The 14,354-nt window shown below is 45.9% G+C and overlaps 1 protein-coding gene across 1 annotated transcript in view; it reads right to left on the bottom strand.

Annotated features, from left to right (window-relative positions):
* The window catches only part of ryr2a (ryanodine receptor 2a (cardiac)), a 137,270-nt gene that overhangs the window by 86,219 nt on the left and 36,697 nt on the right, over nucleotides 1–14,354 (bottom strand). The window contains exons 4-15 of the mRNA XM_068306304.1: nucleotides 13,036–13,110; nucleotides 12,607–12,685; nucleotides 9,542–9,654; nucleotides 9,245–9,344; nucleotides 8,402–8,498; nucleotides 7,769–7,843; nucleotides 7,199–7,355; nucleotides 6,490–6,654; nucleotides 3,931–4,052; nucleotides 2,737–2,920; nucleotides 1,840–1,975; nucleotides 1,629–1,724 (exon numbers count right to left, since the gene is read on the bottom strand). Of these exons, the coding sequence (XP_068162405.1) occupies nucleotides 1,629–1,724; nucleotides 1,840–1,975; nucleotides 2,737–2,920; nucleotides 3,931–4,052; nucleotides 6,490–6,654; nucleotides 7,199–7,355; nucleotides 7,769–7,843; nucleotides 8,402–8,498; nucleotides 9,245–9,344; nucleotides 9,542–9,654; nucleotides 12,607–12,685; nucleotides 13,036–13,110 (1,399 nt within the window). The remainder of the gene's footprint in view (nucleotides 1–1,628; nucleotides 1,725–1,839; nucleotides 1,976–2,736; nucleotides 2,921–3,930; nucleotides 4,053–6,489; nucleotides 6,655–7,198; nucleotides 7,356–7,768; nucleotides 7,844–8,401; nucleotides 8,499–9,244; nucleotides 9,345–9,541; nucleotides 9,655–12,606; nucleotides 12,686–13,035; nucleotides 13,111–14,354) is intronic.

Below are 14,354 nucleotides of genomic sequence, written 5' to 3'. Positions count from 1 at the left end.
TCACATTTCAGCCATTACTTGTTGCCAGGTCAGAAATCTGCCTGAACGCCTTCACAATCCAGTTCAGAGGGTGCGCAGCATAAAATAAGTGTCTGTACAGCTGTTGCTTAAACCAATCAGATTTAGAGTTGGCGCCCCCATTTTTGAGCATTCAGCTCTTTTCAATACTACAGGACAGAAAACTGGATGTACAGTTTTGTCTGACAAGGGTAAAGGAGTTTTGTGACACAGTTGAACGAGAGAGGAGCCGATACGAGGAAAGCTACGCGGCCCCAGAACACAGCACGGCCCCAGAACACAGCGCGGCCCCAGACACAGCGCGGCCCCTGAACGCATCGTGGCCCCTGAACGCAGCGCGGCCCCTGAACACAGCGCGGCCCCAGAACGCAGCGCGGCCCCAGAACACAGCGCGGCCCCAGAACACAGCGCGGCCCCTGAACGCAGCGTGGCCCCTGAACACAGCGCGGCCCCTGAACACAGCGCGGCCCCAGAACACAGCGTGGCCCCAGAACGCAGCGCGGCCCCAGAACGCAGCGCGGCCCCAGAACGCAGCGCGGCCCCAGAACGCAGCGCGGCCCCAGAACGCAGCGCGGCCCCAGAACGCAGCGCGGCCCCAGAACACAGCGCGGCCCCTGAACACAGTGTTTCTACTGCGAGCGCACGAATAGGTCAAGAGTAAGATCCGCGCGCACCACCACCACCTCCACGGCAGGGTTCTGGACATTAGTAGGTATTTGCCAGACACAGACCAGATTCCATGACCACAAAAACTGATGTTTGTCTCCCTCCTTGACCCGCAGAAGTTTCAGGAATACCAGAAAACTTTCCCACATGCAGCCTTCTCCAGCTTCACGCAGATCCACGGAACACTTTTCGATCTGCCTCGTCGAAGAACAGAACTGACTGTAATTTACGCAACGGATGATTTTGCAGGAAAATCTCCCCCTGATCTCTTTGACTCCTTCAGCAGAAATATCTGCGTGACAGCACTGGACAGCTGTACACTTTTGTGTTTGGCAGGGACCATCCCCATGTCCACTTCTTTCAAACGGGCATTTTCAGCCCTAAATGGAATAAAAACTTCTGCCGTACGACAGGGCAGGCTCGACTCAGCATTAGCTTTAATGGTGACAGAAAAGGACTCCTTGATGGATCTGAAACGCACGGATAATCTGTACGACAGAGTATTTGAAATCTTGAAGAAAGAAAGGTGGATGGATTTGGTGAACAAATATAAAGGATTTTTGGTGAGTAAAATGTGGTTATATTCCTAAATAATATTGAAATTTTACGAGGTTATTATTGATGCTTTTTATGTGTGTTGCAGCTGTAGCTACGGTAAAGGTTTCGTGGCCAAAAAATAGTTATTGAGGGTTGGATTGTTTCAGACGGAGCACTAGTGAAGGCCTAGGTGTGAAATTCACGGCCCACCACTGCTGGTACTACTGGAAAAATATAAAGGCCACAGTCAGATATCAGTCATGGTGTCACCAATAAATCAGGTTTAACATACTGCATTTTGAACGAATGTGGAGAAAAGAAATTAGATCCGTTCGTTTCAAAACTGCACCAAATGCTTGTGGTTTGCACCTGAATGGAACTCCCTCATTGGAGGTGAGACGACCTACCAGAGGAGGCCTCCAGTCGCTCCAGTCTGCTGATCAGCCAATCCAGTGAGGCGGAGAACTGAGCGCAGTTCTTCCTGTTTCCTCTGATCAATGCAGCTAGAAGGAAAGGAGACATGAGTGTGTGTGTGTGTGTGTGTGTGTGTGTGTGTGTGTGTGTGTGTGTGTGTGTGTGTGTGTGTGTGTGTGTGTGTGTGTGTGTGTGTGTGTGTACCCAGAAGTTGGTAGAGGAAGTTGAGGATGGAGCTCCAGGCCTCCCCCGTCTCCCATCCCACTGCCTCAGCAAAATGAGCTGCACTGCTGTAGACGTGAAAACGATCAATACACTCCAACACCAGACTGATCATCCCCTGCGCACACACACACACACACACACACACACATACAGGTTGGTGGTTTATTCTTGCGTTATTTCATGTCGTATTTATCCTATCATTATGAAACACTATCCATCTCCGTGAATGAAGCTGGAGTCGATACCGTCTTGTGAGAATGACTGAATTTCTAAAACTCATGAGAACAGACACCCAGAGTAAAAATTCATTACAGCAAATGAAGGTTTGTGGAAGGAAACAGAAGACCTGCTGCTGAGAAAAACACCATTAATTCATCTCTTTGAAACACTCATTGCTGATTCTTTGCACTCATTTTTCTCCATCGTAATTACAAAATAGTTTCACTTTAACCCCGGGGGTGACATTGTGCATACGGCGGTGGTGTAATTTTGCTCTCCTGAACATTGAATTTTACTTTTATTAGCGTTATTGTAATTTACCTGAGTCGATGTCTATTTGTAACTCTTCATCTAATATGATGTGAGTTAAACTACAAACCAACAGGAACATTTCTGGTGATCAGTCAATCTGCTTTGACCAACGATTCTTTTCTCACAGGATTGAGATGTTCCTGAGATTAGATTTTCTGGTTTCATCCACAACACTATTCTGCCTCCCCTTGCCCTGTCAGACCAGAGAGGAGTCTCTAACATCCTTCCAGAATTTGACTGGGAGGGTGCTGATTCTCTAGAATGATGTCTTATAATGAGGGTGAAATCCAACCACAACTTGTGACTGACGACACAGCGGTGACTAACGTGACAGGAAGCCCATACCTCCTCCTGGAAGAGGTTCTGCCGGTTCTTCAGAGCTCTCAGACGGTTTTGCTTGTCTTCATGTTCCAGGTGGTCTCCAGGTGGTTGGAAGTAGCCAATCAAATCCTGCAGACTCAGACTGACTGAGTCTATTGGTAGATCGGGAGTGGAGCTCTTCCCCTTTTTCCTCAGTGTGTCCAGACCCCTGGAACCACAGAGAGGAGGACGGTGAGAGCTCTGCCTTTATCATCAACATCTCATGATGGAAGACTTCAAGCAAATGTGTGTCAAAGTGGAGCCGCATCAAATGAAACTGAAGAGACAGACACTAACTGACACCTGGTATTACAGCCCATCAACACACCATACATGCTTAAAGATGCAGGTCAACAAACCTGCATTATTTCATTGACTTATGGTTTTTATAGTAACATTTGTTAGCATGTTGATGATGCAAATTTAAAATAGAGGTTCATGGAATTTCCCCTTGCAGATGTTTTGTTTGTTGTGTGATTTTTGGGAAAGCCACAGTCAGTTTTTAATTGATATTATTATTATTATATTATTATCATCATTATATAATGATTTAAATGTTTATTTTCTGATCATGATTTAATGATTAAATACCTGAACACGCTAATATAATGTACACACAAATCATTTTGGCCTGATAAGCCTATTATGAATATAATACTGGTATTCCCTGCTTGCAGGATTGTAACATGCTTGCTCCTGCCAGCACACCTCACTGTATCGTAAAGATGGTAGCTTCATGTAAATATAACACATAACGCTGGGTGTCTGTCTGTCTGTCATTCTGACACATGTTCAAAGGTGACAGCTCAGAAAACTGAAAAGCAAATCTGAGTTGACTCAAATTTGCTAGGAATAGTCTTGTAATTGTGAAACTTTTGCTTTTACTGGAATTAATCTTGTTGTCTTCCTCATGTTTGTTCAAGAATAGAAAAAATCTTCTCTGAACTTCATTCCTGACATTGAAATGAAATTAGAACAGCTTGTTTCCTTAGACTGGTGGATAATGTCACAGGAAACTAAAGCTTGATTGTTATGTAGCAACAACGTGTGTGTGTGTGTGTGTGTGTGTGTGTGTGTGTGTGTGTGTGTGTGTGTGTGTGTGTGTGTGTGTGTGTGTGTGTGTGTGTGTGTGTGTGTGTGTGTGTGTGTGTGTGTGTGTGTGTGTGTGTGGTCACCCACCTGATGAACAGGTTGAACAGGAACACGGTACTGCGTATCACTCTGGCGGTGCGACTCTCCTCGTGTTGAGAGCGGGACAGCGTCAGCCCGTCGTCCATGTGACCTTCATGGTGCATGATGGCCTGAAATCACAAACATTGATCTCACTGGCCTTAATATGAAACTGACCTACAACAATCTTCAAAAGAACTGTAGAAACATCTTCTTGTAAGACCATTGTTTAGATGGCTCAGAGCTCTGAGATCTGACTCACACTAAATCAATAATCAATAAGATCAGCAAAGACCAGAGGACCCGGAGGGTGACCTCAGATCGCTGTGCTTAATGCCACATGTCAGGTTAATTAAAGATGTTTAACACCACAAGATTAATTTTACGATGTGACTGGTATTATTTTGCATTTAGAGAACAATTATAATAATTAAACATGTTTTTCTGAGCAGTGAAAAACATGTAAATCAGCAGGTGTGAGCTGGTTCTCTGTTAGGTCAGTCCCATCTTCCTCTTGCTATGACAATCACTCAGATTACAATCTGATATCATCTTTTGTCTGATATTTTTTAATCATTTAATGGTCACACATGTTTCATGAGCTCATGAACTCTTCCTGCTACACACTAGTGATGTACAGTATCTTCTGGATGTGTAGAAGAAGCTGCTGTGTCCGTCCATCCATCCATCCATCCATCCATCCATCCATCCATCCATCCATCCATCCATCCATCCATCCATCATCTACCGCTTATCCGGGCCGGGTCGCAGGGGCAACGGTCTCAGCAGGGACGCCCATACTTCCCTCTCCAGCTCCTCCAGGGGGAGCCCGAGGCGTTCCCAGGCCGGCCCAGAGACATAGTCCCTCAGGCGTGTCCTAGGTCTTCCTCCAGGTCTCCTCCCAGTAGGACGTGCCCGGAACACCTCCCCAGGGAGGCGTCCAGGAGGCATCCTGAACAGATGCCCGAGCCACCTCAGCTGGCTCCGCTGGAGGTGGAGGAGCAGCAGCTCTACTCCGAGCTCCTCCCTGGTGACTGAGCTCCTCACGCTGTCTCTAAGGGTACACCCCCCCCCACTCTACGGAGGAAACTCATTTCTGCCACTTGTATTCAGGATCTTGTCCTTTGGGTCATGACCCAAAGCTCCTGACCATAGGTGAGAGTAGGAACCTAGATTGACCGGTGAATCCAGAGCTTCGTCCTACGACTCAGCTCCTTCTTCACCACCACAGACCTACAGCGACTGCATCACTGCAGAAGCTGCACCGATCCGTCTGTCAGTCTCACGTTCCATCCTTCCCTCACTCGTCAACAAGACCCCAAGATGCTTAAACTCCTCCGCTTGGGGCAAAGACTCTCCACCGACCTGAAGAGGGCACACCACCCTTTTCTGGTCGAGAACCATGGCCTCGGATTTAGAGGTGCTGATCCTCATCCCACTCGCGTCCCAGTGCAGCTGAAGGTCCAGGTTTGATGAGGCCAACAGGACAACATCGTCTGCAAAAAGCAGAGATGAGATCTGTGGCACCCAAACCGGACCCCCCCACCGGCCCTTGCTTGCACATAGAAATCCAGTCCATAAAGATCATGAACAGGACCGGTGATAGGGCAGTCCTGCCAGAGTCCAACATGCACCTGGAACAGATCTGACTTACTGCCAGCAATGTGAACCAAGTTCTGGCTTCAGTCAAACAGGGACCGGTTAGCCCTCAGCAAAGTGGGACACCCATAACTGCACACACTCCACAAGAAACCATGAGGGACGTGGTCCAACATTCTCCAAATCCACAATGGACACAAGGACTGACTTGGGAAGCACCCATTAACCCTTAACCACCTGATGGAGAGCGTACTGGTCCGTGTTCCATGCCCAACACAAAAACCACATTGTTCCTCCTGAATCCACGGTTCGACTATCGGTCTAATCCTCCTCTCATGTCCTCTGGAATAGACTTTCCCTGGGGGGCTGAGGAGTGTGATCCCCTATAGTTGGAACACACCCTCTGGTCCCTCCTCTTGAAAAGGTGGACTGGTCTGCCAATCCAGAGGTACTGTCGCTGACCAACATGTGATGTTACAGAGACATGTCAATCAAGACAGTCCCTGCACATCCAGAGACTTGAGGTACTCAGGGTGAATCTCGTCCACCTCCGGTGCTTTGCCACTAAGGAGTTTGGAAACCACCTCGGTGACTTCAGTTTGGGTGATGGACGAGTCCACCTCTGAGACCTCAGCCTCTGCTCTTTTATGGAGCAGATTCTGAAGTCTGCTCCATAAAAGAGCCGAGTTGAGGAGGTTCTTGAAGTATCCCATCCACTCCCTGATAACGTGCAGTCGAGGTCAGCAGCTCCCCTCCCTCCACTAAAAACAATGTTGGTGGTAAAACGCTTCCCTCTCCTGAGGCGTCGGATGGTGTACCAACCAACAGTCCTCTTTCATGGCATCCCTGAACTCCTACTAGACCAGAGTTTTTACCTCAGGTCTGGTAGGCCAGATGTACCAGAGGTCACAGTACATCTGGCCTGCCGGTACCCAGACAGATAAAAAACAGAATCTCTTGATGCTTCACCTTTCTCTGTACTCCACCCATGCGGGCACATTTAGCATCAACCGTCTGGTAGGTGAGCCACAGGCCGGTGTCTACATGTTGGATGTAACACACAGAGTCCCCGTACTTAATGTCAGGAGTACCCATCCCATCCACCTCTTTCTTCACACCTAGGTCCAGCTTCTCCTGGAGGAGAAACGAAGGAGGAGACAATAATGTTAGTATGTTCCGTTACAGAGATGCTTCACATTAGATACAAGTTCATTGCTAAGATTACACTCATTTTTCACAGGGGTGTCTGGTGAAAAACTTTGGAATTTAAAAAATAAAGTCCACACAGAAAATGTTCAGGTGAACTTGAACCCAGGACCTTCTTGACGTGAGTCAGCAGACTGACCCCCTGGGATTTTACCCTAAATGTCACAACCCACCCCGGGTTTGCACTCTGATCCTTAGACATGCAATTTAAATCTGCTGTTCTTCTGCCCACCAGGGCAGAACCCTGCCCTCAAACATACATGGTGTGTACTGGTCTCAATGAAATCACTGCTCTGGTCTTTGGGGTGTGTTCCAACACAATTTTTAATCACCATCACAGGTGATCTGAGTTGGGGGGTTTGTATGCGCTTCTTTTGTGTTGTTTGTTCCATCTGTGTTTTTAATTTATTATTCTTCCTCTGTGAATCCATGATGGATGTGGAGGTGGATGTGGAGGTTGCTGACTGGGTACCTTGGAGGACCTGAAGCAGAAGGCTGTTGATTTCACATCAGCTTTCTCTTTGTCCATCAGCAGCAGGGACTTGTCGTCTAGGAGACTGAGATACTTCCCTGTGGTCACATGTCTGAGTCTGAACGGCTGACCCCAGCGGATGTGACTCCCGCTCCACCTGGACACAAACACGAACACACGCAGCACACAATACATGCTGAAAACACAGTTTTATAAATGGACTATTTAATAAATGTATCTGCACCGTATGAGTTGAATTACTGAATGCTCTTATGTAGATGAGGTATTGGATATATTTTATATTTATTTTATATACTGTTGTAATCCCCAAAGGAAAATTAATAGAACACTCTAGTTATCTGTCAATCGCATGCATATCATATACACTGTGTGTATATATATATATATTAATAAATACATATACGGTATACGTCCTACGAGGGGACGCGTCCCGAGAAGGGGGCCTCCCTCCTCACAGCTGTTGTCTTATTGTTATCTTTGCAAACGTTTCCAGATGTCTGAGTGTGTCTGATGCGTGTCTGGCAGTGTGTGTTCGTTGTGTGTACTAACACAACCCGTAGTGTCTCCAGCCTCCACAGGGACCTGGCGTGACTGGACACCGCTCCCCCCTCGTAGTGAACGGTCCTGTGGTGTAAGAACAAACAATCACACCTTTAAACAAATGATGATTCCCTTCCAAATCACGCCTCCTCCTTCTGCACAAGTTTCCCCAAACTTCTGTCCACTTTGAGAACTCTAGAGAACAATCCAGATCCGTTTCACAGTCATTATCCACAAAAGTCCATGAGCTCAGATCTTATCTGTGAAGCTCATGAATACTTCAGTTAAACCAGGAAGAGAAGGTCAGAGGTTTTTCTGAAAGCAGGGGTTATTTCTTTAGGGAAACTGGAGTGTGTTCCATTTCACTCCCAGATCGCCCGATTTACTGACATCCCAACATGAATTAAAAAAAAATCTTGGATATTCCCCCAAAGGGTTTGGATTAGGATTACGGTTCAAATGGGGGATTTGTCTGAGCTTTGTCACACCCACATTAACTAGCCTAGCCTTAAAATAGACACCTTGAGTACATCAGTCCAAACCAGGATTACATCACATTGTTCCCCATTTGGCTGTTTGTTCCGCTGTTTCAGGCAGAAAAAGAGCTGAGGTGAATCTGCTGTAATTCTCAGCACTCCTTACCTCCGCTGTTCATCTCCATGCTCCCCAGAGGGAACAGTCAGACACTCGTCCATGTGTCCATGAAGGAGACGCAGGACATCCCCTCCAATCAGGTAACCTACAGACAAGAAATGAAGAAAAATGCAAAGACAGAAAATAGAGGAGAAAAAAACGAAACTTGACAGGAGGATGGAAGCGGTGACACCATGAGAACCAGGTCTGCATGCAGACACCCGTATTATTAGATCTGAAGATAATCAGTGATGTCATCGCTTATGTGTTTCCATGCTGAAGACATGCAGTCTTCATAACCTCTGGTCAGAGATCACATGTAACATCCTTTATTACTTGGTGCATTCTTCCACAAAGCCAGAGTTCAGTCTGACAGCCTCAGAACAGTCCAGTTGGGCGGGGGCTGCTTTTGCATTGTCGGTCTCAATTTAGGATTTTTTTCCTCTACAACTTTAGTCCACATTACGTCTGAGGAAAGTTACTGAATAAATTAAATTACTGTCTGAGCAATCAGTGATGAATCTGACTGCTGACACGAGAGGAGCAGAGCAGTGATCAACTGCAACAGAGTAAGTGTAGAGTTACAGGTGACAGGGATTCACACCCACAGCCACCTGCTGACATAAAAGCCCATGGGGCTGACTGTTCGACTCCAGCTACTGCAATGTAACATGGATTATACTGTATGTGTCCTGACTTCAGAACAGACTGCCTCTTTCTGTCTTGTGATTACCTTTGCAGGTAAAAACATGCAGCATCATTAGCGATGGACAAAGTTAAGGAGGTGAGACGGCAGATTGTACACAAGAAGAAGAAGCGGAGCAGAGACAGGGTGGAGTCGGATCACTGCACCTTGTGCCGCCTCACTTCCAGAACAGATGGGAACCACGCTCCACAGCGTCTGCTGGAAGGCTGCGTCCACATGGAGACTCCCGTTCCCATAGGACAGATGCTGCAGGATGAGAGATGAGAAACACGCATGAGGACGTGAAGGAGGGGCTTTACACTCCAGCTAAACGGATGCACAGCATTGTGGGACATGATTACATTGTAGTGAGTGTCATTCTAGACTTTTCTGTTCTATACGTTTTGTGTATAGCCTTGTAATGTCTCAATCAGCACCCCCACCCCCCCACGTCTGCTCCTCACCAGATATCTCTCAGAGGAGATGCTGACCAGGATGAGATCATCTCCAACTCTGACCTTCTCTCCCTCCGAGCGCTGCTTTGATGCTGGATGGATGGTCCACCAGCAAGCCTCGCCTACACACACACACACACACACACACACACACACACACACACACACACACACACACACACACACACACACACACACATGAGAAATGCCACTTTGACAGCCTACATGTGTCTGGTAGTTGTTCTGTTTCGTCTTCTTCCTCTTCTTCTTTTACAGAGAATCTTTCTGTCATTCGGTGTTTTTGACAAACAGGTTTACATTATTAGTTTGAAAGAATCAAAAACAGGATTGGTAGATTCTAAACTTTCTCCTGGGCCAATCCAAGATGGTGATGTATCTAGCAGGAGGAAAAAGGTTGAAGGTTCTTCTGACTGCAGTGCAGAGGACATTTAAAGAAGAACGTGTCGAACAAGAATCAGAATGGAGTTGAACTATTTCAGAGCCGTGAATGATTCAGACACTGTTATGAACCTGTGGTGAGTCAAAGGTGTTTCATGTTCCTGTTGAGTGAGGAACTTGTGTTCACTCAGAGGTTGGTTTGATTCACTATATTTTCCTACATATTTCTTTTTGAAATGTGAATTCCTTTTTTTTTCACTCTTCTGTATTTGTGTCAACACGACTATCTTGTAATTTGGCTTTTGTGCATAAACGTGATTTTAAAAATCACATCAAAAATCTTCCTCTTCACCTTGTGGTCAGGAGTGAGAGAAGTGACCTGTAGCTACAGACGTGTTTGGTGCCATTTTGGATGGATGGATGGATGGATGTATGGATGGATGTATGGATGGATGGATGGATGGATGTATGGATGTATGGATGGATGGATGGATGTATGGATGGATGTATGGATGGATGGATGGATGGATGGATGGATGGATGGATGGATGGATGGATGTATGGATGGATGGATGTATGGATGTATGGATGGATGGATGGATGTATGGATGGATGGATGTATGGATGTATGGATGTATGGATGGATGGATGGATGTATGGATGGATGGATGTATGGATGGATGGATGGATGGATGGATGGATGGATGGATGGATGGATAACTCAGTCAGGGCATCAGACTTTTAATATGAGGGTTTAGGGTTCAACTCCTGGTGGGCATCAGGTTTTTGGGAGCCCAGTTCACTAGTTCTTGGGCTGGGGGACCGGAGGGTGGCCGGTTCAAGTCCCATGTGAGGCAAAAAAAAAAAATTGGAGTGTGGACTGATAGTGGGGGGTGTCCGTTCACCTCCAGTGCACTGCCGAGGCACCCTTGAGCAAGGCACCATCCCTTTTATAAGTTGTTCAGAAGGAGCTGCACACTAGTTTACCTCCCCCCACTGCACGCCTACAGGCCCTGTGTGTGTGTGTGTGTGTGTGTGTGTGTGTGTGTGTGTGTGTGTGTGTGTGTGTGTGTGTGTGTGTGTGTGTGTGTGTGTGTGTGTGTGTGTGTGTGTGCCCACTTATGTTCACGTATAACTAATTACCAATGTACAATGGACCAATGGACAGTAATTTCCCCTGGGGGGGGGGTTAATCAAGTTGATTTCACTTCATGGATGGATTGTTTAAACAGTTCCTTTCTTTGTCGCAGCCGCAACCAAGATCACGCCGTCAAACGTTCCTCATCAGTGATGAGTTTTGGATTACAGAGCTTTCTTGGAATGAAAAAGTTGTATCAGTGATTTAAAAGTCTTGTTGTGCCTAAAATCACTGCTGTAGAAACACGTGACGTCTCGCCGACGGCAGCTCTCATGACCGTAAACAATAAAGAAGAGGAACCAACTGCCACCTTATGGTTGAGGCGGGTGGTTTTAATTACCCCCCATTCGCCACCTCTTCTCAAGTGAAATGTTTTGGCTGTGGAAACGAGGGGTGTGTTATAAAACCTGTCCAAACCACAGACGCCTGGCTCTGTGGACTACATGAAACTACAGGTGAACTAGGTGAGACTAGAGGTGAACTAGGTGAGACTAGAGGTGAACTAGGTGAGACTAGAGGTGAACTAGGTTAGACTAGAGAGGTGAACTAGGTGAGACTAGAGGTGAACTACATGAGACTAGAGGTGAACTAGGTTAGACTACAGGTGAACTACGTGAGACTAGAGGTGAACTAGGTGAGACTAGAGGTGAACTAGGTGAGACTAGAGGTGAACTAAGTGAGACTAGAGGTGAACTAGGTGAGACTAGAGGTGAACTAGGTGAGACTAGAGGTGAACTAGGTGAGACTAGAGGTGAACTAGGTGAGACTAGAGGTGAACTAGGTGAGACTAGAGAGGTGAACTAGGTGAGACTAGAGAGTTTTCAGCTACTGAGGCTTGTTCACAGACGACGGTGCTTCTGGATGTTCTGCTGCTCCTGCAAAGCGCTGCAGTCAGAACCAGAACATCCCAAATGCTGTCGGATGCAGAGATGGTCGGATGCAGAGCTGGTCGGATGCAGAGCTGGTCGGTTGGAGACCTGACCAGGTGCTGCAGGCAGCAGCGACAGTAAAGGTGTGTCTGACTGCAGAAACACTCCAATAACTACTGATCAAAAACTAAACATTTTGACACTGTCCTTCACAGCGATCAATGGTCCCAGCTTTGCTCCAAGTAAAATGTTGTTATTTTATTGACTATCTCATAATTAGATGTGCAAATAGAAAAAGAAATATCAATAACATGGCTTTTGCTTCAGAGTATTCTATCAGACAACAGTAGCAGTAAATAGAAAAGAAAGAGTTGTTTTCTACACAACAGACACAACGACATTAAATGATTATTCTACCTAACCTTCATCTTTACACAACGTGCTGTAAAACACAAGTCACAAGTACCAATGCACCAGTAGTACTGTTCAAGTGTGAAAAAAGACTTTTGATTACATGAAGCAACTTTTTTCCATCGACAAAGGCTGAAAATGTGAGACTGAACAGTTTTTGTGTAACTTGAAACAGCGTGGAAACAGCTGAGAGAAAACCAGTGATGCTGATTTCCTGTGAAAACGTGATTCACGCTTGACGATCGCAGAGAGCCAACCTGTGGTTTCTTCTTGCAGTCCAACGTCAAAGGCCAGTTTGTCCGTGGACGAGCGGGAGGTGGAGAGACAGCACAGGTACTAAACGGAGAAACACAATTCATTTGATCATTGCATGTGAATAATGAAATCCTCCACCTCGTACAGCACAGGGTTCTTCATGTCACATGCAAATCACTTCACAGAACCGCAAGAGCTGAGCTCATCAGGTCACTTTGGAGTTTGACTTGACAAAGCACCTAATGGAAAGAGGTAAACCACGGGCTTGACTGCTGTCACTGAAATCTATCATTTATCTATTATACATAGTGGAACGTCAGTGTCACCATTCCACCTTCTGTGTTGGATGATAATTCCATTGTATGGAACCTTTTATACATTAAGAAGCCTTTTGTTTCGTTAGAACTGATAGTGTGAGTGTATTTACTGACCATCCCGCTGTAGGAGTGTCGCAGCAGGACAGCGTGTCCATACAGTAAGGTGCGATGGCCCCCGCCCTGTGCCGTCTGGCAGAGACATTAACGAAAGAGAGTGGAAATAAGAGTAATGTTACACATCAGATTGAAAAAGAACAATGACACATGACTGAACAGAGACACGAACATTACAGACAGAAAAATCAAAAATACAGATGCGGACAGAAAGGAGAGACCTACGACATCATTTACTACTACAACAAGCTGCAGGCAGTCATGACAAAAGGCATCATTAGCCAAAATAATATTCAGATGAGCAAATATTAAAGCTGGAGTTTTCTGCAAAGTAGTGAGTATAGTGTATGTCTTAAAAGTGGTTTTGATGGTTTGTGCTTTTAACATATTAATCTCTAGATGATGAGCGTAGCAACAATGTGGGAACCACCTGACACGGTATTGTATTCGCTCAGAAGGATTTGCTCAACTTTCCAAATCAATGAATTCAGGTATTCCAATCTCTTCCATGGCCAAAGATGTATAAAAACATGCAGGTATGCAGACTGCTCCTACAAACATCTGTGAAGGAATGGGTCACTCTCAGGAGCTCAGTCAATTCCAGTGTGGTGCAGAGATGGGATGTAATAAGTGCAGCCATGAGATTCCTTCACTGTCAAATGTTCCACAATCAATGTTTGTATTACGTTTTGGGTTTTTTGACAGTTGCTCCAGTGAAGGGAACTCTCAACACGTCCAGTCTACCGAGGTATTTAGACAATCTGTGCTTCCACCTCTGTGGGAACAGTTTAATATCTACACATTGTTCCAAAATGACTCCACATCAGTGCACAAGACAAGTTCTATAAAGACATGGATCACAGTCTGGTGTGGATGAACTGGACTGGCCTGCACAGAGTCATGACCATCGCTTAAAACACCTTTGGGATGAATCAGACGGAGACAGAGAGCCAGGCTTGTGTCCGACCCAACAAAACCCTTCTAGAAGAGTAACACTCATAAACACTCCTAAACCTCGTAGAACGCCATTCTAGAAGAGTTGCAGTTGTTATAACTACAAGCAGGCTGGCCAACAACACTTTAAATTCTAAGGTTCCAGAATAGGATCCCCCTCAAATCCATATCCGTGTGAAGGCAGTTAGTGTAATGTTCCTCTCTGAACATCTGGCATTTTATTCTAAAGCAACCAGAAGAGATGGGGCGGTGGAAAGGTGACCCATTTTAATAGCAACAACTCTCAGTGCTTCTGTTTGAATATCCAGCTTTTATGCTTTATTAATATAATCTGTGTCATCTTGAAGTCTGTGGACTGTGGTGAT

Source organism: Antennarius striatus, chromosome 21 (genome assembly GCF_040054535.1).
Source record: "Antennarius striatus isolate MH-2024 chromosome 21, ASM4005453v1, whole genome shotgun sequence".
In the NCBI taxonomy this organism is placed as follows: Eukaryota; Metazoa; Chordata; class Actinopteri; order Lophiiformes; family Antennariidae; genus Antennarius; species Antennarius striatus.
This window is presented reverse-complemented; position numbering and strand designations above follow the sequence as displayed.